The sequence below is a fragment of the Rhea americana genome, unplaced genomic scaffold (genome assembly GCF_003343005.1).
Source record: "Rhea americana isolate MKP2758 unplaced genomic scaffold, rheAme1 scaffold_126, whole genome shotgun sequence".
Taxonomy (NCBI): Eukaryota; Metazoa; Chordata; class Aves; order Rheiformes; family Rheidae; genus Rhea; species Rhea americana.
Window position 1 is genome coordinate 2,784,643 of NW_028185328.1, and position 23,691 is coordinate 2,808,333.

The following is a 23,691-nucleotide window of genomic DNA, read 5'->3' on the forward strand; positions in this document are numbered from 1 at the left end:
TTATTAAAGAGATTTCTGGTGAGGGAGAATCATAGAATCATAGAATCAGTAAGATTGGAAGGGGCCTCTGGAGATCATCTAGTCCAACACCCCTGCTCAGCAGGGTCACCTAGAGCATGGTAGACAGGGTTGCATCCAAGYGGGGCTTGAATATCTCCAGAGAAGGAGACTCCACAACCTCTCTGGGCAACCTGTGCCAGTGCTCTGTCACTCTCACAGKGAAGAAATTYCCCCTCACGKTSAGGCAGAACTTCCTGTGCTTCAATTTCTGCCCATTGCCTCTTGTCCTGTCACATGGAGGATGCTCCCCAGAAGAAAAGGTACTAGTTCCAAGTGTCTGGCTAAGCAGTAGTTCAGCATTAGATTTTCATAAGTTCTATGAACTGTTGTCTGCACTCTTCCCCAGTACAGCAGTGTGATGTCGGTGCAGGTTGAAATCACTGTTTCTTTCTTTATAGCTATGTTGGTTGGTAAAATGCATCTTTGAGACACAAGTAAGAGGTGAAATCGTGCCTTCTACTCTTGGCTTAGACTTGGTGAAAAACAAAAGAAGCCAAACAAGACTTTAAACAAAAGCTCTGCCAACATATGGGCAGAAGAAAGTTCCCTAGGTTTGGCCTATAACAGTGTCGTGAATGAAGTATGAAAGACATATGCCAGGTGCAAGAGGTGCTGTTCTCCAGAATTACTTATAGTTTTGATTTTCAGTCCTCCCTTTCTTTTTGCAGTGGCATCCCCATGGCGCTCTTCACCAGAGTCAGCAGTCACCTTAACACCACCAACTCCATCCCCTGTGAGGCAGATAATGCTACAGAGCACGACCTGCCACACTCACGTGCCTACTATGCCCTCTGCTACTGCATCCTGATTTTGGCCATCATCTTTGGGAACCTGCTGGTCTGCTTGGCAGTTCTAAGGGAGCGTACCTTGCAAACCACAACAAACTACCTCGTGGTGAGCCTGGCAGTGGCAGACTTGCTGGTGGCCACTTTGGTGATGCCATGGGTGGTGTACCTGGAGGTGAGTACATCTCAGGAAGGATTAGCAGAGCTGACCTGTGGAATGAGTTCACTTGCATTGGTGCATACTCTCTGGATAGGCCAACTCTAGACTGAGGCTATGCCAAGTACTAGATAAAGGTCAGTCACATTTTCACCACCCAGCTACTCTAGGACACTTCTGAGGAGGGTGGCAGCCCACACTGTCACACAGGAGGCCTTTGTAGACCAGATACATGCAGGACAAACACACCATAATCCAACCCATCAGCAGATACCCTAAGCATAGCTCTTCTTGGCATAGCATAGACTCTTACAGCTTAAATGACACCTGGGCGACAGCTGGTAATATAGACTGTCGGTCCTGATGTGCTAATACCCACTTTCATTTGTGCATCCTTGAAGCTGACTCTATCTGCCAGGAAGGTTTCTTGTGAGCACCACTATGCATCAGGAGTGGTGGGGGAGGCAAGGGAGTAGAAATATCTTACAGGAATATATCTTAGAGTCCAGATCAACCCCTGCTCCTGCTGGCCAGAAAACAGGCTAGAACAGTCAAATGCTCATCTCCTGTGGAGTTTAAGAGCTCCATGCAACATTCCCYGGGCAGGCTGACATAGATATGAAGAGCTTCCTCCAAAATCTCTTGAAGTCATATAAGCATTTTCACAATAACTTCAAAGTATTCATCACACCCTCARGGTCATATTCTTCATTTGCCTGATCTTTGGACGTTAGGCTGGCATAAAAATGTACTGGAATGACTATGCACTGTATGAACAACACCATCAGATATAGGGCAGCAAAGACGAAATCCAAATTCCCCATGCACTGCAGCAAAATCCTGAATTACTGAAGCCACTCCTGGAGAAAACATTTTTACTGAAGTAAATCCATGAAGGTATGCTACAGCTGACATTTTTTTTCATCACCATTTTTACACTAATTCAAGTAAATTGTAGATTTAGAAAAATTAGAGTGCCTGTCTATCAGCTTAAGCTTGCAGCTGAGCCCTAGTACCCAATTCTCATGCTAACAGAGACAGAACAAGCCTCTGAGCCATGACCTCTTTGAAGCCTCATACTCTTTCTATAAGGGGCAAACTGGAATCAGGCTGAAGAGCAGGTTAAATATTTTGTTGACAACTGCCCGCCTTTGGCTGACCTCTTTCCTGCACAGCAAATCAGGAGCAGAGAGAGATTTTGCTATGTGCGTATGAACTGTGCAGCATATCGATAGGAAGCAGAACAATACAAGAAAACAGCAGTAAATGCCAGACCTCTTATGYGCATGCAAAGAGATCTGATCAGGTAGCAGGGGGCAGGCAGCGGCTGACAGCCCTCCTCTGCCACTGGAATATGCTGAAGAGCCAGCACAACTCTAAGCTTTGGCACTGAGCACAGGCATTTCCTTTGCGYTGATCCAAGTCACTCTCCTTAACCATGTCCATTTCAGCCTCTCAGTGAGACTGCAATTAAGAGAAGTTAGGGATCTGCTCTGTCTGTAAGTGTTATTAGTAAGGGCGTTGATGGTTAGTTATGTCTGTAGAGCATCGCTGTGGAGTGAAAAAACAGAGCACCACGATACTGCATGTATGATCATGTTCCTGTTACAGACAGTAGCAACACTTAGCCTAGTCTGTGTAGAACAGTCCTGGAGCTGGTCTGGAGTACAGCTGTATACAGCTCACTTACAGCTCACTCATTCTCAAGGGAATGGAAAGGGAAAGAAGAAAAGAAGGCAACAAAGAAGCAAAGAATGTTAAAAAGCACAAAAGGGACACATGCACACATACCCCTCACCCCAAATAAAGAATTAGGCTAAGGATTTTGATAGCAAAAAAGTCAAATTTTATTTCAGACTGCTCATACAAGAATATTGCATCACCTCAAGTGTCTTCCAAACATTAATAAAATAGCATGTTTTGCATTGGAAAAGATTTACCGTTGTGGAGATGGCGGAATTGAGGCACATCTGCCGATCAGGCTCTGCCTCCATACAGTACCACGGGCACGGTTTGTGAGCATGATAGTAAGTCCACTCCCTAGTCATGTTTGGAGAAACATCCAAGATTCGTTTCCATTTCTGGAGGAGAGAGAATCAAAGTGGCTGATCCAAGAGATGGCAGATCCACTAAAGCAAGAGGGAGAAGAACCACACCTCTGAAATGCCACTCCCAGCCCTGGACTTTAAGGCTGTAGCAATACTAAGATTTAAAAAGCAAACARACAAAAAGTCCCCAAAGTGATTTAGTGTTTGCTGTTTTTTATGGAATCCATGATGCTACAGATGAAGAAATGGTATCATGCTTCAGTATGATATGGACGTAGAAATTCACAAGCAATCATTCAGTCTCCAAAATCTTGTACAGTACCTATTTCTCTGCTGAATGTTTGTCAATTCAGACTGTTGAACTRGGTCATTATTTATGGAGAAGCTGAAGGTGGATGGATATCTTAAAGTTCACATATGACATTTAAATCTTATGTGCTTTACACTTAGATTTTAGAGTCATCTATGGCCTGCACCTTCTCCATGATTATTTTTTGTTGTTGTTRTTAGTCATACAGGCTAGGACTGTCTTTTTCTAAGATGTCTTTCGAGAAGGCTGTGCTAGATCAATCACAGGAACATTTTACAAGCTCAAAATCCTGATCTCCAACTCATGGAATTCCTGGCACAAAATGCTATCAGCACAGTGCCTAGCAATCTTCTTGGGTCAAGGGGTACTTTCTGCCRTACCAGTACTATTTCCCCAGTTATTCACTGATCCCTGATGCTATGACTGGCACAGCTACCGAAGCCCACAGAAGTTTCTAAGACAGTAGTAATAGCCATCCTGCCCACTGGAGTTTGCTTAAATACCATCATTCCTTAGAGTCAACACACCATACATGGAGCAACATGGCCTATAACGTTCTTCTCGGTCTTCTCACAGCATTCAGTTCAGCCTCCAAAGGGGGAAAAAGCTTCTGAGGATAATTGTTACTGGTGTCCGGTCTGCAGCTCTGTTCAGAGCATTTGTGAGTAACACTCTCTCCTCTTCTATGGCTCTCAGGACGGATCAGCAAGACCTTCAACTCGTCTTTGAGTTCAAAAACTTCACTAGAGTACCATCAAAGTGAGCACAAACAACTGAGTTACTGCGGCTTAGCAGTTTCCTATTTGTCAGCTGGTCTGACAGCATGCAGGCTCTTAGTTACTTTTGCCMTGCAGAAGTATAAGCAGTGATTTCACAGCTGCACGAAGCTAACAACATGCCAAAAAAGAAGGTTTACTTAACCACAAAATGTTAAGTGAACGTGCTTAGATGCACAATGACTTAGATGGCTGTCATCAGCTGATGCAATTTTCTATTCAAATTTTATTCATTTCTACCCATGGACACCTAAATGTGGCAACATTGTAGAAATATGRTTTACAGAGATTTTTCTGTTTATTTTTAAGGGTCCAGGAGAGGTGTCAATTTACATAAGTTTGTGAATGCAAATAGTTTTTTTAATTGGAAGACTTCCTAAAGTGTTGGAAAGCTAAATATAACAATACTGCAATCTTGTGGATAAAGCAGTCTGGTCATCAAGCAAGATGATGAGGTGAGATCCTGATTTGAATAGTCTATGGGGAGCTTTACCATTGTCTTTGATAGAACCAGGATTTCATCCTGGACTCTGTTCCCTGTTCTGCAGCACACATGATGTGTGGTAATGAGAGATTGTATTAGCTCATCTGTCTGTGCTTTGGTCTTATCAACAGTAAGAGGAGAATAATGTTTGACCATCCACCTCACCCAGGCAGTTGTGTGGATTCATTCAATTGATACTTGTGATGTGCTTTGAGATTGCTGAATAAAAGGCAGCAGAGGGATGAAGAATAGATATCCTGCCATCATATGAAAATCAGGAATGCACACTGGCAAGTTCTAGCTTCTGTAACAAAGATGAGGAGCACAGAGCAAGAAAAGAAAGAGTAGGAATAGAATTATAAAATATGAACATGACCTATATTAAAAAAAAAAGCCTTCAAGCCTTTTGGAACAAATTTTAAATTCTCATACCCCCACAGGTAAATATTAACTACTTCACTGACTTCAACAGAGCTACTCTCCATTTTAGAAGTTCTAGCTGGTGGAAACGAGGATGGGTTTTAAACTTAATGCTATGATCTGTCAAACATCCTCCTAATTCAAGCTRTGGCTTAGTATGCAGAGGGTGTGATCTGAATGCATCCTCCTGAGAGGGCTCACTTCAGAGCCATCCCCACCAACACCTTTTTTCAGTTTTAATGGTTCGTATTCCCAGAGTGTGYCTTTGGGCTTAGTGTTAGACTGCACTGAGGACCTTGGATGCTCCCCCACTTAACTGCTTTCACATCTGCTGGGTCAGCGGCAGCTGCCTTTTATACAAACACCTTGCACGAACTCCTGGAGAAATACTCCTCASACTTTACAGATCACACAAATACACATTGCACTGAATTCTGCCACTAACTACAAAGCCACCCTTTACTGCATCGCATTGCAAAGGTTTTCAGCACTTATAATTTGGGGCTACTTTCAGATGGCAAGCAGGCTTCAAAATCTGCAACTAAAACAAAAATGGTGTGGGATTTCTTTAAACACTGAACAGAACCTACTTACTGAGTTCCCTGATTTTGGCAGAGGCAGCCTTCAATTTGCACACCTTCTGGCCCGCATAATTGCACAAAAAAGCTCTCAGGGATCTTTTTGTTTTCATAAAAAAAAAATAAAAAGCCCCCAAAGTATCAGAGTACTCGCAGTGAAAGCACAGTTCCGTACTGCATTTTGCAAGCCCATTCCTGTTGCTCTCTCGTGCACTGCTCCACAGTCACTCAGGGTCAAGGGGGTCTCATGGAAGCCTGCTTCATTCAGTACCTGACTTCTAACACAAGCTTTTCCATAGCAGCTGGGTCCARCGGAGAAATCTCCTAAAGACACAGCTCACTTCAGCAAGTTTCTTTGCCCATTTGTGGGAATGCTGACTCAGAAACATTTAAATTCCTCATGATTATTTATTAATGAACCCTGAAAGGAATCTATGCAGAGAATGAATTTTTCACTTACGCGAGTGAATTGGAGACGTGTCTCTCTGCAGGCTGCTGCAGCCTTTCTAGGCACCGACACTTGCCACAGGGTTGACCTTACCAGCAAAGCTAAATCATAGCCCTGTCTCCAGCCTGACCTGGTATGAGTCTTTGAGTATCTAGCCTTTGTGTTAGGAAAGGTAGATGACCTAAGCTAAGGGACCAGGTAGGTAATGTAGCTTGGGTAGGGGAGGAAGAGAGGAGGAGCATGATATCACCTACCCACTATAGGGGAAACAATATAGAAGCTGTTTCACCTCTGATGGCTTACCAGCTTTTCACTTGCCTGAGGGGTTCCTGAGGGAGCTGGAACACATTCAGAGGATAACTCAAGCAGGAAGGGACCTTGGGAGGTTTCTAGTCCACCCCCCTGCTCAAAGTAGGATCAGCCGAGGTCAGACCGGGCTGTTTAAGGCTTTATCTAGTTGGGTCTGGAAAACCTCCAAGGATGGAGCCTGCACAGCCTCGCTGGCAACTGRCTCCACCATCTTACTGTCCTCACGTCCAGAAAGCTTTTCTTTGTATCCAGTCTGAACCTCTGTGGTTTCACCTTATGCCTGTTTCCTCTTGTCCTCCCACCGTGCACTGCTGTGAAGAACCTGGCACCGTCTTTCTTGGTAACCTCTGCACAGGTCCTGGGGAGCTGCTGTTAGGTGCCCCCAAAGCCTCCTCTTCTCCTGGCTGAACATACCCCATTCGTCAGTCTTTCTCACAATGCAAGTGCTCCAGCCCCCAGTGGTCATCCACTGGACTTGCTCCAATTTATTGATGTCTTTCCTGTGCTGGATGGTCCAAAACTGGACGCTATACGCAAGACGTGGTTTAGATGTTAGCAGAGAGAATGCAAGCTAGTGTCGGTTTCTGATAGATTCCCAGGATCCAGCTGCAAGTGCAAGATCTGCAGAGTCTGGAGGCTAAAATTGTGCCTCCTACACAAGGCAGGCAAAACCACTCTCTYGAAGTAAGGATTCCACCCCCCACTTCTCCTCTGTGGCCCCCTCTTTTCCAACCAGCACAGTACTCGATTCGTTTGCTGTACTCATCCAAAGGGCTCACCTGCTGGCGGGGAGGCTGCCTCCTTGTTCATCTCYGATAGAGAGGAGGTGCTCAGGCAGACCATCTTCCTCAGGGTCAGGCTGTCATTCCAGCCTCTGGGAGGGCCGACACATTCATAGCAATACCACACAGTGCTTGGAATATGTTGTTTTCCACTGAGAAGGTCACTGTCAAGAACTTGATGGCTGGGCCAAAAATATATTTCTCTATCATAAGTACTGGCCACAGCTGAGAYTTCATAATCACATAATTTATTCAAAACAACCACAATAAAGGCTAGGGATGGTAGTAAACCAAAACCTTCACCTGAATACCTTGTGAGTTCTCATTCAGATCTCATCATCAAAATCTGTAACCAAGGTAAGAATCCAAATAAAGTTCTGGAGAAGTCTTTGGTCTCAGTTCTGTATTTCATACATATATGCATAAAAGTTGCAGCACTTTTCCAGCTTACTGGCTGCAAAAGAACTCCAGCAGCCAAGCTGAGGAACACTTTTAGCCCTTAGATTTTTCTGAGATAATCCTTAAACAAGCAATACATATGCTGATATAATATTTAATTCACTTTATCATGCTAGGTCATAAAGGCAGAGCTGCTACATGTTTCTTAACCTTGACTCCATTTTTAAGAGTAAATAAGATTTTCTGTGACCTCCTTCTGTGTGATACTGAGCACAACATAGGCTCCTTAGTTTTTCCCTAGGCACATCACAGTGAATTTGAATATACTGTAAACATTTGTCTAGCTACAGAGATGCTTGAAGAAGAGCACTTCCTAATATGTAACATATCAGCACTCCATGCTGAACAAGGCTGACAGTTTTGTGATTGCTGGCACAGGTGACTGGAGGAGTCTGGACTTTCAGCCGTGTCTGCTGCGATATCTTCGTCACCATGGATGTAATGATGTGCACAGCCAGCATTTTAAACCTCTGTGCTATCAGCATTGACAGGTGAGAGCCAGCAGCAAAAACARGAATAATCTGGTGGGGTTAGGTAGGGTGGGGGTAGGCCCTGCACCTAAGCACTGAAATGGCAACAAGGTGGGGTGCACACAGGCAACTTTGTGGTGTCTTTAGGAACATAAATATTCCTGCAAGTCYATTGCTACCACTACTGCTGTTACTATAGCTCTGCCCACCATGTGCAAGAAGGCATTTGCACTTAGGAAAGGAGCAGAGAGACACAAGTGAAAAAATTTCACCAATAGGTAGTGAACCACATCCACATGCTTTTTGAAGGTAGAAACTAGAGATGGTAATCTAATTCCCATTGACTCTCAAAAAGAGTTTCACCTTCTGAAGATCTCTTTCACAAAGTTTTAATAAAGTTTGGTTTTTTTGCAGAGGGCRTGGTAAAGATTATCGAGGCATACTCTTCTGCCTTGCCTTGTTATGCCTGTGTATCATAAAATTGAGCAGATGGTGGGCAACACTGAGGGCTGGAGGATAAGGAGAAGCACTATCAAGGCAAGACCTTGGCACGTGTGGTACTTTTAGGACCTCAACTTCCTGCTAGCAGGGGGAGTGGGGGAAGGAAAGACCACTGCATTTTGCATCTTTATAATACACAGTTCAAGGGTAGCTATATAAAGAAACTTTTGGCAATGGCCTGGGCCAGTGTTTCTTCAGGGGAGTCTTTTCCCCATTTTAGTAGGTCCTGTCTATGGGGAGCAGCCACTGGGCTGTGCTCAAAACTAGACCTCCTGTGCCTTTCTAATCATGATCTTGCTTAGCTGTATCCTCTGGGCACCCAAGCTGGTGAGGACACCAGAAACATGCCCACAGGCAATCAGTCTTCTGGCCATCAGTGCAGCTGACACCAGAGAGGRCAACTGAGGCAGAGAGAGCAGCAGTCTGTGTTTGCTCCAGAGACTGCTCTTTCCCAGCAGTGCACCTATAACCTTGGGGGCTTGAGGTACAGTTTTGTGGAGCTTCTAGATCTCTCTGGTATGCCATATCTTGTATCTTCACAATACCAGCAGTTCTGCAAAGTGTTTTTCCCAGTGCTGCTAATTAACTCTGATTTTCTTTACTCCTTCCCCTGTACTCTCCATTTACCATTATTATGAATTGCTGATYTCCTCATTTGATCTCCTTTTCTCCTTTCCTCTTTCATCTCTTCACCACTTCCACCATCACGTTCCTTATGTGGCTCTTGCTCCCCTCTTTCAAAAACTGGTCTTTTTCTTCTTCTGCATGCTTCCCCTCCATTCTCACCTCTCCTGTTTCTGGAGCCGTTTCGGTCCACAGATACACTGCAGTGGTGAGACCAGTTCAGTACCAGTACAACACCGGGCAGAGCTCATGCAGGAGGGTCTCTCTCATGATCGTGATAGTCTGGATGCTGGCGTTCGCAGTGTCATGCCCTCTCCTCTTTGGATTCAATACTACAGGTAACCATGACATCCAAAACACGGAGCAGTTGGAAATGGAGGTGCCCTATACATGGTCAGGTTATTTAACATGGGTCCTGCTGACTTTTCATGCTACAGAAAATTCCAGGGAACTGAAAAATACCCTGTTAAGGGAAAAGGAATTCTCCAGTGCTGAAGATGTGCTCTTCTATAAATTTGCCATTTGTTCAGACTGGCACTGACTATTGTTGTGGGGACAGACCTGCCTGCTTTGTTAGCAAGTCACTGCTCTTTGAAGTATCCTCATTTAGAAATCCCCCTAAATGATCACTCTGTACACAGAGAAATCTCCAAACATGCAGCACTTCCAACATACACACCAGAATTAGTGCAGTTAATCTTGCCAATACTGGCAGGTCCASACACAAAATTTTAAGTAAGTCTGATGGGTAATGCACCAAGCAAGCCACTGTTCTAAACAGTGAGGATTGCATATTTTTTGTGCTGCTTGCAAGAAATCTGCTCCCCATCTAATTTGCTCTGTGCTTCCTCACCTAATCCTTTGAGGAGAGTAATCAATTYAGCTTCCTCCTTGGAAGTAGGCAGGTCTTTCTCCTTCTCCTCTGCTAGGGCAGCCCATCCTCCCTGAAAACAGAGGGGCCAGCAAGCCTTCCTCCTACTGAGCCCCAAGCACAGGTCCTATGCTCCCTTGCATCTTCCGTGCAGTGCTCAATTTTAGGAGGAGCAGGGAAAAGTGCTGTTCCCTGCCACTGCTGCCTGGTCTAGGCAGATGGGGATGTAGGCAYGCATCAGCAGCTAGGCAGCCCAGAAACTGTCAGAGGAAGAGGGTGGCTCTCTGAGAAAGAATGGGAATAGAAGTGAAAGAAGAGGACAGTGCTGTTGGTCAGAAGAGCAGGCAGATATTGGGTTATGCTAGATGACCTTAGGCAGAGTGCATTTTAAGCACCAGTTAAATGAGTGGGCAGGCCACAGTATGATTTGCGACACCTGAGATAGGAGATGCTCGTACTCCTTGGGCTGCCTTTGTCCCCCAGCCACCTTTTGGCTTACTTTGCCTACACACCAGAGCCTCCTTGAGGACCTCGAAGCAGCTCAGTCGCTCCTATCTCTCTCTTCTCCTTCCCAGGGGATCCCAGTGTCTGTTCCATATCCAACCCTATTTTCATCATCTACTCCTCTTTGGTGTCCTTCTACCTTCCCTTCCTGGTGACCCTGCTGCTCTATGTCCGGATTTACCTCGTGCTAAGACAAAGACAAAAGAAGCGAATCCTCACTCGGCAGGGCAGCCACAGCGCCAGCACCAAACTCTCGTATACACACAAAGTAAGATCCACATGAGCACAGTAGGATCTGTCAGAAAGGACAGGGCATGCCTTACCTCCCCTCCTCAGGGGATCAAAGCACAGAATGGAAACTGTAAAGGGGAAGGGCGTAGCATCTTATCATCCCATCCATGATGACATTTGAGTGCAGAAACTCCGATTAAATCCTCTTCCAGTCCTCTAGAAAGAAGATAGCCCACGTGTGTCTCTGCCCTCTAGAAGCAGGCCACYAGAAAAGGGGCACAGACTACATCAATGTTTCTTCAGAGCTGTGCTTTCTCAGTCGTATGCAGAAGTTTGGCCAATTTCTTCATTTACTGATTTTTCACCCTATGAAGTTTCATTCTCAGAGTTTTGCAGATCCTAGATTATTAATAAAAAATCTCTTAATCTCACTGATTTAAAAGGTCAAAATGCTCATGATGCGTGAAAGTATTTGTTCCACTGACTTTTCCAAATGAAATATCTGTGACCATGGGAAATGGGCACAATGGGGTCCCCTGGGTCACACATATCTGTAATCCCACTTGTTTTACCCATTTTTTTCACAGTGAAGCTGCATTTTAAAAGAGTGATGATGTTGAGGAGAACAGGGACCACATCTGTGGCCAACACAAAACAGAAGTAAAAGGTTAGCGGAGTGAGAGTTTCAGCTCTCGTKGTCCTGATGCTTCTCCTTGGAGAGATCAAGGCAGACAGTTTCCAGGTTCTGATTCACCTCTCTAATAAACCAAAGTCAGCCCCAATCCCTGGATTTTGCACCAGCTCCAGAGGGTAGTATTGACACCTAAGAAGTGAGTGAGGCAAAGGATAACTCCTAAAACTCTCCTCTTTGTCCTTTGCCCTAGCAAATGGCTTGGATGGTTCCCAGCTGCTCTGTGGCATCCTTTTCTTGCAGGAACACACCGAAAGAAAAGCTTTTCCCAACAGATGTGGAGGCACGTTTTCACCTTGTCTCCCATTCAAATGCCCCAGCCAGGAGACATCTACCAAAAGGAAGTTGCTGGCTGTCATCAGCATGCAGCGGTACTGCAGCTTCTGCCGAGAGGCATCTTTCACCCAGACATCAGGAGCACAACACAATAGGCTGAAAGAGAGGAGAAAGAACAGGAAGATAGGGCTGGAGGTACAGACACTCAGCAACGGCAAAACGATCAGCTCTTTGAGGCCAGTGCATCAGCCATCCCGGCTGATCCAGCTTCGAGAGAGAAAGGCCACGCAGATGCTCACTGTTGTCCTGGGTGAGTGAGAACTTCTCTGTCTAACAGGGTGCAAGGGGTGATGTCTTGGGACTTGTAAGTACAGGAATCTCTCCTAACACAATATGGAGATTAAAAAAAGGCAAGGCCCAGCCTTCAGCTATCACTGCTCCACAAACTCACAAGGGACAGGGATGGGACATTTAGGAGTCTAAGGTAACACAAAAGCTGAGAGCCAAGTACATCGGTCTTTTATTCTGCTATATTTTGTTATTCTCTTGTTTTAAATCAGTGGCCAACAAGCCCTCTGAGGTAGCAACAGCCAACACCTTCTATTTCTCTTTTTCTCTGGTATTTTAGTGAGCTATGTATTATTATGAGGCCGGAACTGTCTTAGGTTTCCACACATGTACCTGCACATAGAGGTGGATGGAGAACCCAGGAGCCCAGAGTCCCAATCACCTGTCATGGCCACCAGATACGCTGCTTGCCTTAATTAGCTCAGTAGTAGCAGGGAGATAACGCAGCCCTTATCATAACTTACTAAAAAGGCTAAAAAGGCAGTAGCCTTTCCTTCTAAGCTGTGGCCACTTGCTGCTGTCTGTCTCCAGGTCACGTTTCTGTCCTCCTGAAGCTCTGTTAATTCACATAACTGATCCTAAGGAGGCCTGTGCTCTTGTAAAATCCCTCTGCATCAGGAATAAACTTCATCTACAGTGTTTACCAGGTGCAGACAAGTGCACAGTAGGCTGCATAGAAGTGACAAGAGGATGGAGGAAGAGGACATAGGTGCGGGCCTTTTTCCAAGTGGTAAATTCTCTAAAATATCTAAAATGGGTTGTTTTCTATCCTCTTTAAACTCAGGGGCATTCATAGTCTGCTGGCTGCCGTTCTTCTTGATTCACATCCTGAACGCCCACTGCCCCTCCTGCCACRTGCCCCCAGCACTCTACAGTGCCAGCACCTGGCTTGGTTATGTGAACAGCGCCCTTAACCCCATCATCTACACAACCTTCAACACTGACTTCCGCAAAGCCTTCCTCAAGATCCTCTGCTGCTGATCGTGGGGCTGGCACTGAGCTGCACTTGGTCTCCCCGTCTCCAGCAGGCTACAGTTCACAGCAGACTCTCGGACTATGAATGAAACATGGGCCTTTCACTTCTTCTGCCCTGCACAGTGTGCAACTTGCTACCTAATGCCCGCCCATCCCATGGCTGGGAGTGTGGACAACAGCCCGGTTTGTTTCATCTCTGCAATGATGTGACCAGACACGCTTGCCTGTGCCAGGGGTAGAAGGGCAGTGATAGACTGCTCCACAGCTCCTGTGCAACTCAGCTAAAGAATAGCCACTGTTAGTGTGGAGCTCCCCTCCACTGTGAGCAGTGGACATTGGCATGACACGGTCGCTTCAGACAGTCAGGTACTTTCACGAGCGAGAACGCACCCTGCCTGCATGACTGTCTTCACTCGCTGAGTCCCAGAGCTCCTGCTTAAGAATACAAGTACTCTCTTCTTCTCTCTTCTTCTGGGGAGAGCAGGATAGAAGACAGAGACAAAGCAGCAAGCTCAGCAGCACGCACCTGAGAGGCTCTACAAGACAAATCTAGATGTGCAGTGGAGGATCAGTTACCACAGTGCACCATTCCTGGTAAATGCCAGGCCCTTGACAAGCTCTCAGAGGAACCAAATGGACAGCAGTTCTCATCTCCACACACACCTGTTCTGGGAACTCATTTAACYTCCCATTGCCAGAGTTTAGCCCACAGAAGGTGCCCACATGTGCAGCAGTCTTACTCAGAGGGTAAAACATGACCTCTTTGATAAGATGGGAGCAGGAGCCAAGGAAACAGATTTAGCACTGAAACTTAGAAAGGGAGCCCCGGTGGAGAAACTGTAACATCCCTGCTGTCTCCCTGAAAAAGTTTGCCCATGCAACTGGGATAGTTTCAGCACTTGAGGAAGTTTCTCCAAATGCAAGTGAAACACTCCCCTGCGCTGCCAACTTGTATTTTATTGTTCCTTGCAGGTAGAGAGGTGGTGACCTTCCCTTTGGTACATCATAGATCAGACTGCGTGAGAAGTGCAGCACTGTCACAGGGAAGTGTCTCCTCTTTTCTTAACTCAAGGATCAGCATACATTGGCCACTGCTCAACTACCATACACTCAGTCATCTGCTGGGACTGCTAACTAACAAATAAAATTTAAGATATCCCCAATTATGCCTGTAATAGGTTCAAACCTCTTTTTTTTCTACTGAGCAGGTAGGAGTTTGCATGTACTCTAACTGTCTTGAAACGTATTTGTGGTCTCTTTGGAATCGATCTCTGTCTGTGCTGTTCTCCTTGTCTGCTAGCACTGCTAGGAAAGGATTTGTCCTGTCTTACCGGTATAATACCTGTCATTACAGCACACTGTTGAAGGGGAGCTGTTTCAATGAGCRACAGGGTGACTCCTGGGCACAGATGGACCCGTGACTCTCCCTGGCTCCGCTTGCTGCTGCCACCCTCAGCACACAGGGTGCCTGTAGGTCCTAATTCAAATCAGTTGGACAAATACAGTCCATCCATGCTCTTTTTCCACAGCAATACTTTCCACAGCAAGCCATCTCCAGTGGTTCCTGGATAAGAACACCAGACTAGTCCTGTCGTATTGTGTAAGTCGATCTCRTCTGTGCTGTGCTGCACTGGCCTGTCTCAGGGTAGTCTGAAGCTCTTCTCCTCATATAGAAAAACTTGCTCTGGTACAGTCTTGACATATCTCATTTTCCCCACTCGCTATACAGGATCCAGACTGACTTATCAGAGGCTCCAGGTCTCACTCCTAAGATTAGGTTTTGCTGTGCTGTTGGCATCACTTGTGACAGCTTTGGACATTCAGTGCRTATTCTGCTTTTTGCCTCTGTCTATGCCACAGCTCCTCCATCAGATGTGTTTCCTCCCTCTTTGTTAATGCAAAAGCAATGCCAAAACATTGTCCTCCTGCTCTGAAGTACATAGCAGAGTTGCAGCTTCTTTCTTAATTTGTTTGGGCTTCAGGGGGGCATACTAGTGAGCAGCATGTATTGTTTACCTGGAGACATGTCCTCGGTACTGCATTGTAACTGTGTTAATCCAATAAAACACATTTGTAATTGGAAGTTGTGGTACCTTTGCAGYGAACACTGCTGGCACTTCCATAAACCTTTTCTGACCTGTATCCCCCTTAGCACTTTCCCAGTACGAAATGATCATCCCCCCAGACACCCGCAAGAGGTCATTATTATTACTTCCATTTTACTAAGGAAGAAGAAAGAAGGGAAGTGGTTTTCCAAGTCACATGCAGGGAAGCAGTAGCATAGCTGGGAAAGAAATCAATGTCTGCTGTAAACACCTCCTACAGATAAATTTTGAAAATACAGTCAATTAGTTTGTCCGCTACGCTTAAAGTAGGCRTACGGTAGTGTTTCTCCATCTGCTCAATAGTGCTGGACAGCACAGCACATACTCAGCACACAGGATATTAGGAATAAGACTATTGCACCTGCCTGGGGACAGATTGCTGCTCTAGTAATTTTCGTTAAGATTCTATCATAATACAATTCACTGGACACCAGCTTCAGCTGTTTTACACACAGTTTTCAGAAAGGCAGAAATAAGGAAGTAGATTTTTTTTAAGGGTGATTAAGTCTGTTTCAAGAGCTGGCCTAGCATCTCTCAGATGTCATGTTCAGTCTGATCTTACTTGAATTTGAACCTGTTCTTCAAGCAATGATTCCTCAAATGATTCAGGATAGGGATGAGGAATGTGTGACAGAAGACCAGGTAGTAAGTAACCAGATAACACACAGCTATGAGTGATGAGAGAAGTTCTACACGCGAAAATAAGATTCCTCACTTAATAATCCAGAATTGAACTATCAAGTTCTGAACTATCAGATCACGGAACTGACAACAACCCCTTAGACAACATCCTGCTATGAACCAAGGAGAAAAAATGAATGCAGAACAAAAAACACCCGAAACCTATATACAATCACAAAAATCAACTCCAAAATAAGACAATCTCTCTCTCTTCCTCCCTCAGGTACTGCACGAGCTCCATGGCACAGTTTTACTTGCAGAAAAGGCCATGCAGCAAAAACAATCAAAAGTACAGCAAGTTGACAGCACCTTCCCTTCCCTGGTGAGTCAGAGGGCCAGCTGAGAAGCCCTCCAAGGTCTATGTCTCACAAGCCTCTATTCCCATTATTTAGAGTAAAATATTCTACTCTTCTCATTTTGTAACTGCAGTGTCTCCTTCTAACCTTCATTTTTTACAACATTTTCATCTTAGCTGTTTTTTAACCTTGACTCCAAGACCAGCTGGAAGAGGTGAGGTGAACAGTGATCTTGAGCTCTGCACAGAAGCCTTCTCCACTGAAGAGCCAAACACATTTTCCAGGTTTTCATTTCAGTAACAATATTCACGTGAGAAGAGCTAGAGAACACAAAAAGCTCAGATAGAGAGAGGCGGCTTTCAGAGACTGCCATGGGCTGTAAATAACTCCCAGTGCYAGGAGACCTGCCCTGACAGTGTGGCTTGGTGGGCTCACAGGCACAGCAAGGGGCCATGTGGTCTGTGCTCACCTTCACTAGGCTCCCCGAGACAGCAGGACCAGGTTAGCTAAGCTCCCCCATGCTGGATACTATTTATAAACAGACCAGTGGACCAAATTATCAGGAAGCATTGCTATCATAGCTGAGCAGAAGCAAGAGCCTTCAGAGACCAAGGAGGGCCAAAACCCATTAGGAACAACAGCGGCCTCCATGACAAGGTAAAGGCCTCATCTCGAGTACTGCGTCCAGCTCTGGGCTCCCCAGGACAAGAGAGACATGGAGCTACTGGAGTCCAGCATAGGGCTACAAAGATGATCAGAGGGCTGAAGCATCTGCCCTATGAGGAAAGGCTGTGAGTGCTGGGTCTCTTTAGCCTGGAGAAGGAAGACTGAGGGGGGATCTTATCAATGTGTATAAATACCTTATGGAGGGTGTCAAGGGGATGGGGCAGAACTCTTTTCACTAGTGCCCTGAGAAAGGACAAGAGGACACAGGCAAAAAATGAACCACATTAAGTTCCACCCGAACGTGAGGAGGAATTTCTTCACTGGGAGAGAGACAGCACTGGCACAGGTTGCCCAGAGAGATTATGGAGTCTCCTTCTCTGGAGATCTTCAAGGCCYRCCTGGATGCAACCCTGTCTAACATGCTCTAGGAGACCCTGCTGAGCAGGGGTGTTGGACTAGATGATCTCCAGAGGTCCCTTCCAACCTTACTGATTCTGTGATACTGTGAAGAAGAGGCCATTCAGATATTCCCTGTGAAGAGACAATTACTGTAAAAATACAGATGACTGAAAAGCAGACTGAAAAACAGTGGCTTAGCAGGTCTTGCACAGTTCCCACACACCAACTCTGACAAAGCCAGAGGGCCCCAGTATCCTCCACACATACCTGGRAGTACCTTATTCCTCCTTTAGGGAGGAATAACCCCAYGCACCAGTACAGGCTGACCTGCTGGAAAGCAGCTCTGCAGAGAAGGACCTGGGAGTGCTGATCGATGACAAGTTGACCATGAGCCAGCAAGGTGTCCTTGTGCCCAGGAAGGCCGATAGTATCCTGGGATGCATTAGGAAGAGTGTTGGCAGCAGGTCAAGGGACGTGATCCTGCCCCTCTATCAGCCCTGGTGAGGCCTCATCTCCAGTATTGTGTCCAGTTCTGGGCTCCCCAGTACAAGACAGGCATGGAGCTACTGGAGAGAGTCCAGCACAGGGCTACAAAGATGATCAGAGGGCTGGAGCACCTGCCCTMTGAGGAACAGCTGCGAGAGCTGGGCCTCTTCAGCCTGGGGAAGGAAGACTGAGGGGGGATCTTATCAAGGTGTACAAGTACCTGAAGGGAGGGTGTCAAGGGGACGGGGCAGAACTCTTTTCAGCTGCACCCTGCGACAGGACAAGACACAACAGGTATGAACTGAAACACAGGAAGTTCTGCCTGAATATGAGGAGGAATTTCTTCACTGTGGGAGTGACAGCACTGGCACAGGTTGCCCAGGGAGGTTGTGGAGTCTCCTTCTCTGGAGACATTCAAGGCCYRCCTGGATGCAACCCTGTTTACCATGCTCTAGGTGACCCTGCTTGAGCAGGGGTGTTGGACTAGATGATCTCCAGAGGTCCCTTCCAACCTTACCCATTCTGTGATTCTGTGGCACCCCACCTCTGCTCTACCTGCAGGGAACATTAGCAATAGGTGTGCTGCACCTCGGATGTGTAAAGCTGGTTGCTCCTACACACAATGCTCCTCTCTGAGAGCACCTCAGGACCCTCAGGTCCTGAGGTCAGGCAGCCTCAGGGGTCCCTCCTAATCTATAACCTCTCCTCAGGCTGCCAAGTGGTAGCCATCAGGATCATAGAGGGCACTTCAGGTGGGCATCTATCTGCCCCAAAACAAATGAGACAACTCACCCTGAGCAGCTGTTGGTCACTCATTCCTGCAGCACAGCAACCAGAAGCAAGTGGAGATCACCTCCATAGCTCATCACTACCCCTAATAGAMCACAGGAAATAATTGTCGTTTAGGCTGCTTTTTGGGAATTGTCATAACTACTACTGCTACTCACTTGGGTGAGTATTTTCCAAACGGTTAATCTCAGCTCAAGATTAATCTCAGCCCACAAAGTAGCGGCCTTCCTCTTTCTGCTTTCATGGCACCATTCCTACCACCCTTCCTTGATTTCATATCACTTTAACTTCCAAAATGGGAGCCTGCCAGCTCTGATGCTGCCCACACCTTCCTCTGACAGGGACACTCTTTCTCCTGGGCCCAGGCAAGGAATCCTCCTGAGCCTCCTTCATGTTTGTGGCCACACATCACTGAATCTCTCCTTGCCAGACATCAGTTGCTTCTCTTCCCTGAATGCCTCTGGAAATGTCAGGTAAAGGAAAAAAAAAAGCCCCTAGAGCCAAAGAAGAAAATGAACATAATTAAAAATTAATTTCAGTATAATGATTTAAGCATCCCAGCACAACAGGCACCAGGCAGCTGTATGTTTGGCAATGTGGGGAAGACCTTTCGGGTTCCCTGCCTTGGGGACTGTTGTCAGTTTTAATAAGTTTTACCCTGCAGCTGTGAGCAATGCTTACTGAACAGTACAATAAAGCCTACTTTTCACTGGGCAGAAGCACACTTGCCATAAGACTTTTGTGTCTCTTGCTGTCACCCTGTGCCACAGCTGTAGAGGAGATGGGATGTGAGATGCAGGTGGATCACTCACCTTGTCATGTCTCAGCTGAGAGGCAGCACCATTTCTGCCTGGCTGCAAAGGAAACATCTGGGAAAGATGTTCAGCATGGTTTGCTGCTGGCTGAGGGGGGCAGGGCAGCAAAATCTCAGGGGCAAGTCCAGCACTCAGTCTCCACAGACCCAAGGCTACCTGCACTACTCTTCAGCCTTTTGTCTTTGTGAGTGCTACAGCAGCCATTGCTAAACTTTTTGAACCACAGCAAAATGCTTGTTCCTCCTCAATACGTTCATGAAACAAAGGATGTAAAAAGACATGTGCCAGTATCTTCTGCAGCTCAGCGCTGGCAATGTTAGTTGTGGAAATACTGCACAGTTCCCAGTTCTTTTTTCACTGGCTGTGCCAGATCCTAATTATCTTGTTTGCCTCTGCTCCTTCCTCCCAGATGCTCCTTCTCCTGATCCCTTCCTTGAAGATTATGTGTCTCTTCCAAGATGTTGGCTGCTTGCCAGTCTCCTGTGTCCTGTTCTCTCCGTTTGCCTAGCATCTGGCTTTCTGACAGCATGTTTTTCAATATCCCCTCTGATTACCTCATCAAAGGGCTAGCTGGCCTTTCTCCTGAGAAAGCAGGGAGCARTAAGTACAAAGCATTGCTAGAAAGCCACTTTAAAGCCATGGTTTGCAAAATATGCCCAGTACCTCAGAAAGGCAGTCAACTCAAGAGTGGAAGGTATCAGATACACAGCATCATAACGGATCAAGAAACTCTGGCCAAGAACCTTGAAACAACTCCTTTCTCCTGTGAAAATCTTCATTGGGCTCACATCTGAGCATCATAAGCAAGACTGACTTTTAAGACCTTTTCTTGACCAACAAGCTGCAAATCAACTCACTCTGGAAGTATGAGTGGGTGAGATGCATCCTTGTTCTGTGGAGCCACAGGAATGGACCAGAGTTCCCTTTCCCAGCTCAGCAGCCACTCCTTGGGTCTTGAAAAGTTTTCACAGTAGCAGGGGGATAAGAAAAACAGAAAACTAGCCAATCCTGAGTTGCTTAATGGGCTCAGATGTCTCCAGTTGAGATTTCTTTGTATATTGCTTTGTTCCCACTACTTTGAACATTTTCAGGCTTGAGTTTGAAATAAGCCTAGTTAACTAGATAAGCCCTTCTCATCCAAACCTGCTCCCCAGAKAGCTCTGCAAGATGTTTAGACACAAATAGCCGCAGAAGAGAGCAGGCTTTCTCTAAAGTTTATAACGGGGAGCAAGCAAAGCTGGGAGCTGGAGAAAGTACATCAGAAGCGTGACAAAGACATCACATTGCATGACACCTTCAACCTTTGTTCCCTAAATAAATTCAGCCGGATGTAGGAATAACTGGGCAGTTCATCTGCATCTCACTATGCAGCAGGGAAAGTATCACATTCCCCAGGCAATATATGGAAAATGCACACACTGACAGATGCCATTCGCACTGGCAACATCAACTCAGGAATAACAGAACATTTTGCTACAATGAAGATGTTAACTGTTATTTTGCCAGCACCAATTTTGCTAATCTACTGCCAACTTCTCAGAGGGATTTAACTTCATTCTCTTTCTGTTTGAAAAGTCCCATCATGCCTACAGAACATGCTTAAGGCAGGATGGTAGCATACGCTTGAACATCTTTAATAACCTGAACAAGGGCTTCATTACCAGAAAAGAGATGAAGGTCCTAGTGATTATGTAGATCACCCCAGAGTACTACAAATAAAACCATTAAACTGGTCTGCACTATGATCTATTTTGTGTACATCACCCCTATCACAGAGGAAGTCTATCTCAAATTACTGAGAGGAAGGTTTAAAAAWTTTTTTTTGAAAAAGCCCTTTACCTGTCAAGACAGGTCAGGAATCAAAAATCAACAGGGYTCAGGAAGAAAAAACAGTTATCCAATGTGTAAAAGCATTTCTGAAATATACATAGAACTGATTTTACTATGAATAAAAGCATCACAATCTGAGAGCCCTCTGGACCTAATAGGTTTAGAACAAAATTGAATACTTCACTGGAACATTTTTCAGTCTCCCATAGCTCCAGTGTTCTTGTACAGCCACAGAACAACAGACCTAAAAACTGTCTGACAAGGCTAGACACAATCTGTTGTGGACATGGGGTCATAGGAAGAGGACAGATACAAAGGGTGCATGTGTTGGGGAAGAAGTGACATRCCCAAAAGAAAGGAGAAAATGTTTTTGCGATAGACCCATTCGAATTTTTGTCCTTAATGCATTTTTAAGCATACCTTTGAAATTGATGAAAAGACTGCAATATTAAAATAATTCTGAAAGCTAGCTCTGAAAGTATGTTATTGAGCAGAACGCTGATGAAGCGGTCAGAAAGGCACAGCACTTTGCATTTAGCACAGGGCCCTGTCAATTATTCTCACCACAAACAAGAACATGAAAGATTTTTCTTCATTGAGGGGAAGGTTGCACTAAAAGTTAATTAAGGGGAAGGTGTTTCTAGAACCTAACATTTTTGTATCACACTATCTTGTCCCTGTCCCTTTCCGTTCAYCTCCTCTGAGGATAGAAGGTAGTCAAGGATGTTTCTGAAGAGTTTCCTGTGCTAAGTAAAGGTAATTTAGCACAGGAAAAAAAAATCCACTCCTTATTCAATTTTTGCTTCTCCATTAAAGGTGGGGAAGAAAACATGCAGAGTTTTCTTTACATGTTAGGACAAGAATATTACTTTTGAAATAAATTAATCTCTTCTTGGAAAAAAGAACTGAAAACTTTCTAAATTATCATGAAATTTGCTTTTCTTTTACAATGTGAGCTAGGAAGACTGACAGGGAGACTGAAAACTTGCATAAAATATAACACATCAGTGTCACTTCAGAGATAGATAACTGCAGAGAAAAAAAAAGAAAACTGCAGCTCATTACTGTATCTGTTAAAGACACTGAGTAGATGAAGCTTATAGTTGACCAAATGAGATTTTTCCCAATAAAAAATTTGTGCAGTACACTTACAAACATTATGTAAAGAACCATAACGAAAACATTGATTGGTATGACTGGAAAATGAATTGGAAAACAAGGGTATGGAAAGAGTAGAAGGATCAGGAGGAAAAGCAGAAGGGTTATTAAGAATGACATGTGTTGATGGCACTTAGATTARCAAGTTGCAAAGATCCCAGTACATCTGCATGCAGCTTTTCAGGACGCCAGACTGGAGACAATGGATAAATCCTAATGACTCACAGAAGCGGGAAGGATGGAGAGACTGATCATAACTAGCTCCCAAAGGGTACCAGACTGCACCTCTAAAACTAGGTTCATAGCCCTGCTGCTAAGAAGGACCCAGGAAGTTTGAGGAGGACAAAAAAGCCAGCATCCCTTGTCCCCATGTCCTCAACAGACCTTCTGGGTACAAGCATCTTGGTGCCTGAATGCTGTGCAGGCTTGTGACATCTTGGTGATTGTGACTATGTRAGTATGAACATCAGCGAATGAGATAGCTCTGGTTTAAAATAGTCACTGTCCCATCCTGTAYGGTTTTGCACTGAGCTTTGCAACACTGTAGAAACAAACTCAGCAGAAACATTGCAATATCACCACACTAATCTACCAAGGTTTCTGGCATTCCCCTTGAAAGAAGCATGAAATCTGTTTATTACATTACAATTCCCTGTCCTTTAGGTACGTGGATCCTGAATGTCAAACCTTCTGCACCATGGTTATTTCCCACCTACAAACAGCGTACAACAATGTGTCAATCCTTGTAATCGTTAACAATCATAAGGTTCTTTTTGGAGGGAAAGAAGATAATCACATAATTTATGCAGTTTCTGTGGTTGAATTATCCCCTCTAATCTCCATTTTAAGACAACACTCAAGCAGCTGTTGCATCATTTCTTTAGGATCCTGTGGAATAGAAACAATACAACAGATTGGATAAGGCTAAAAAGGTAGAAGGGACCAACACCATTTTATCTCTGCAGGAGGAAACAGAGATGGACAGGCAATGCTGACGGGCACACTATAGACTCTTACTCTATGGTAGAGCCATGCTGATGCAAGACATTAAAAATTTTAAAATAGCAGCGTTAAAGTAATAGGGAAGAGTGAATTGTGGATCAATCCTTAATTGCTTTAAGGCCAATAACTTGAACTGTGGTATTTTTCTAAGCTTAATTCATATTCTTTCACAGGGAGAGGGGGTGAGCCTTTTTAACGTTTCCTTTTCTATTGTGGCTTCTGAAGTGACCGATATGGGCTCCTTCTCGGTGACGGAATCCTACTCCTAGATGGGTCATTGTCCTCGATCAGGCAGCTGCTGGATCAAGTTTCTAGGAAATATCATCTTGATCACTCCACTCAAACCCTTCAGTACAC

At 45.2% G+C, this 23,691-nt stretch overlaps 1 protein-coding gene across 2 annotated transcripts; it reads left to right on the plus strand.

Annotated features, from left to right (window-relative positions):
• Positions 1 to 738: 738 nt before the first annotated feature.
• DRD3 (dopamine receptor D3) lies at positions 739 to 13,113 on the plus strand. 2 transcript variants are annotated; one of them, XM_085326009.1, is made up of 6 exons: positions 739 to 1,080; positions 7,995 to 8,107; positions 9,407 to 9,549; positions 10,658 to 10,854; positions 11,752 to 12,094; positions 12,917 to 13,113. In XM_085326009.1, exons 1-6 carry the CDS (start codon positions 739 to 741, stop codon positions 13,111 to 13,113), a joined length of 1,335 nt encoding a protein of 444 aa, XP_085182135.1. The 2 variants fall into 2 exon arrangements, with proteins under 2 accessions (XP_085182135.1, XP_085182134.1); XM_085326008.1 differs by having other exon boundaries at positions 739 to 1,020.
• Positions 13,114 to 23,691: the final 10,578 nt, after the last annotated feature.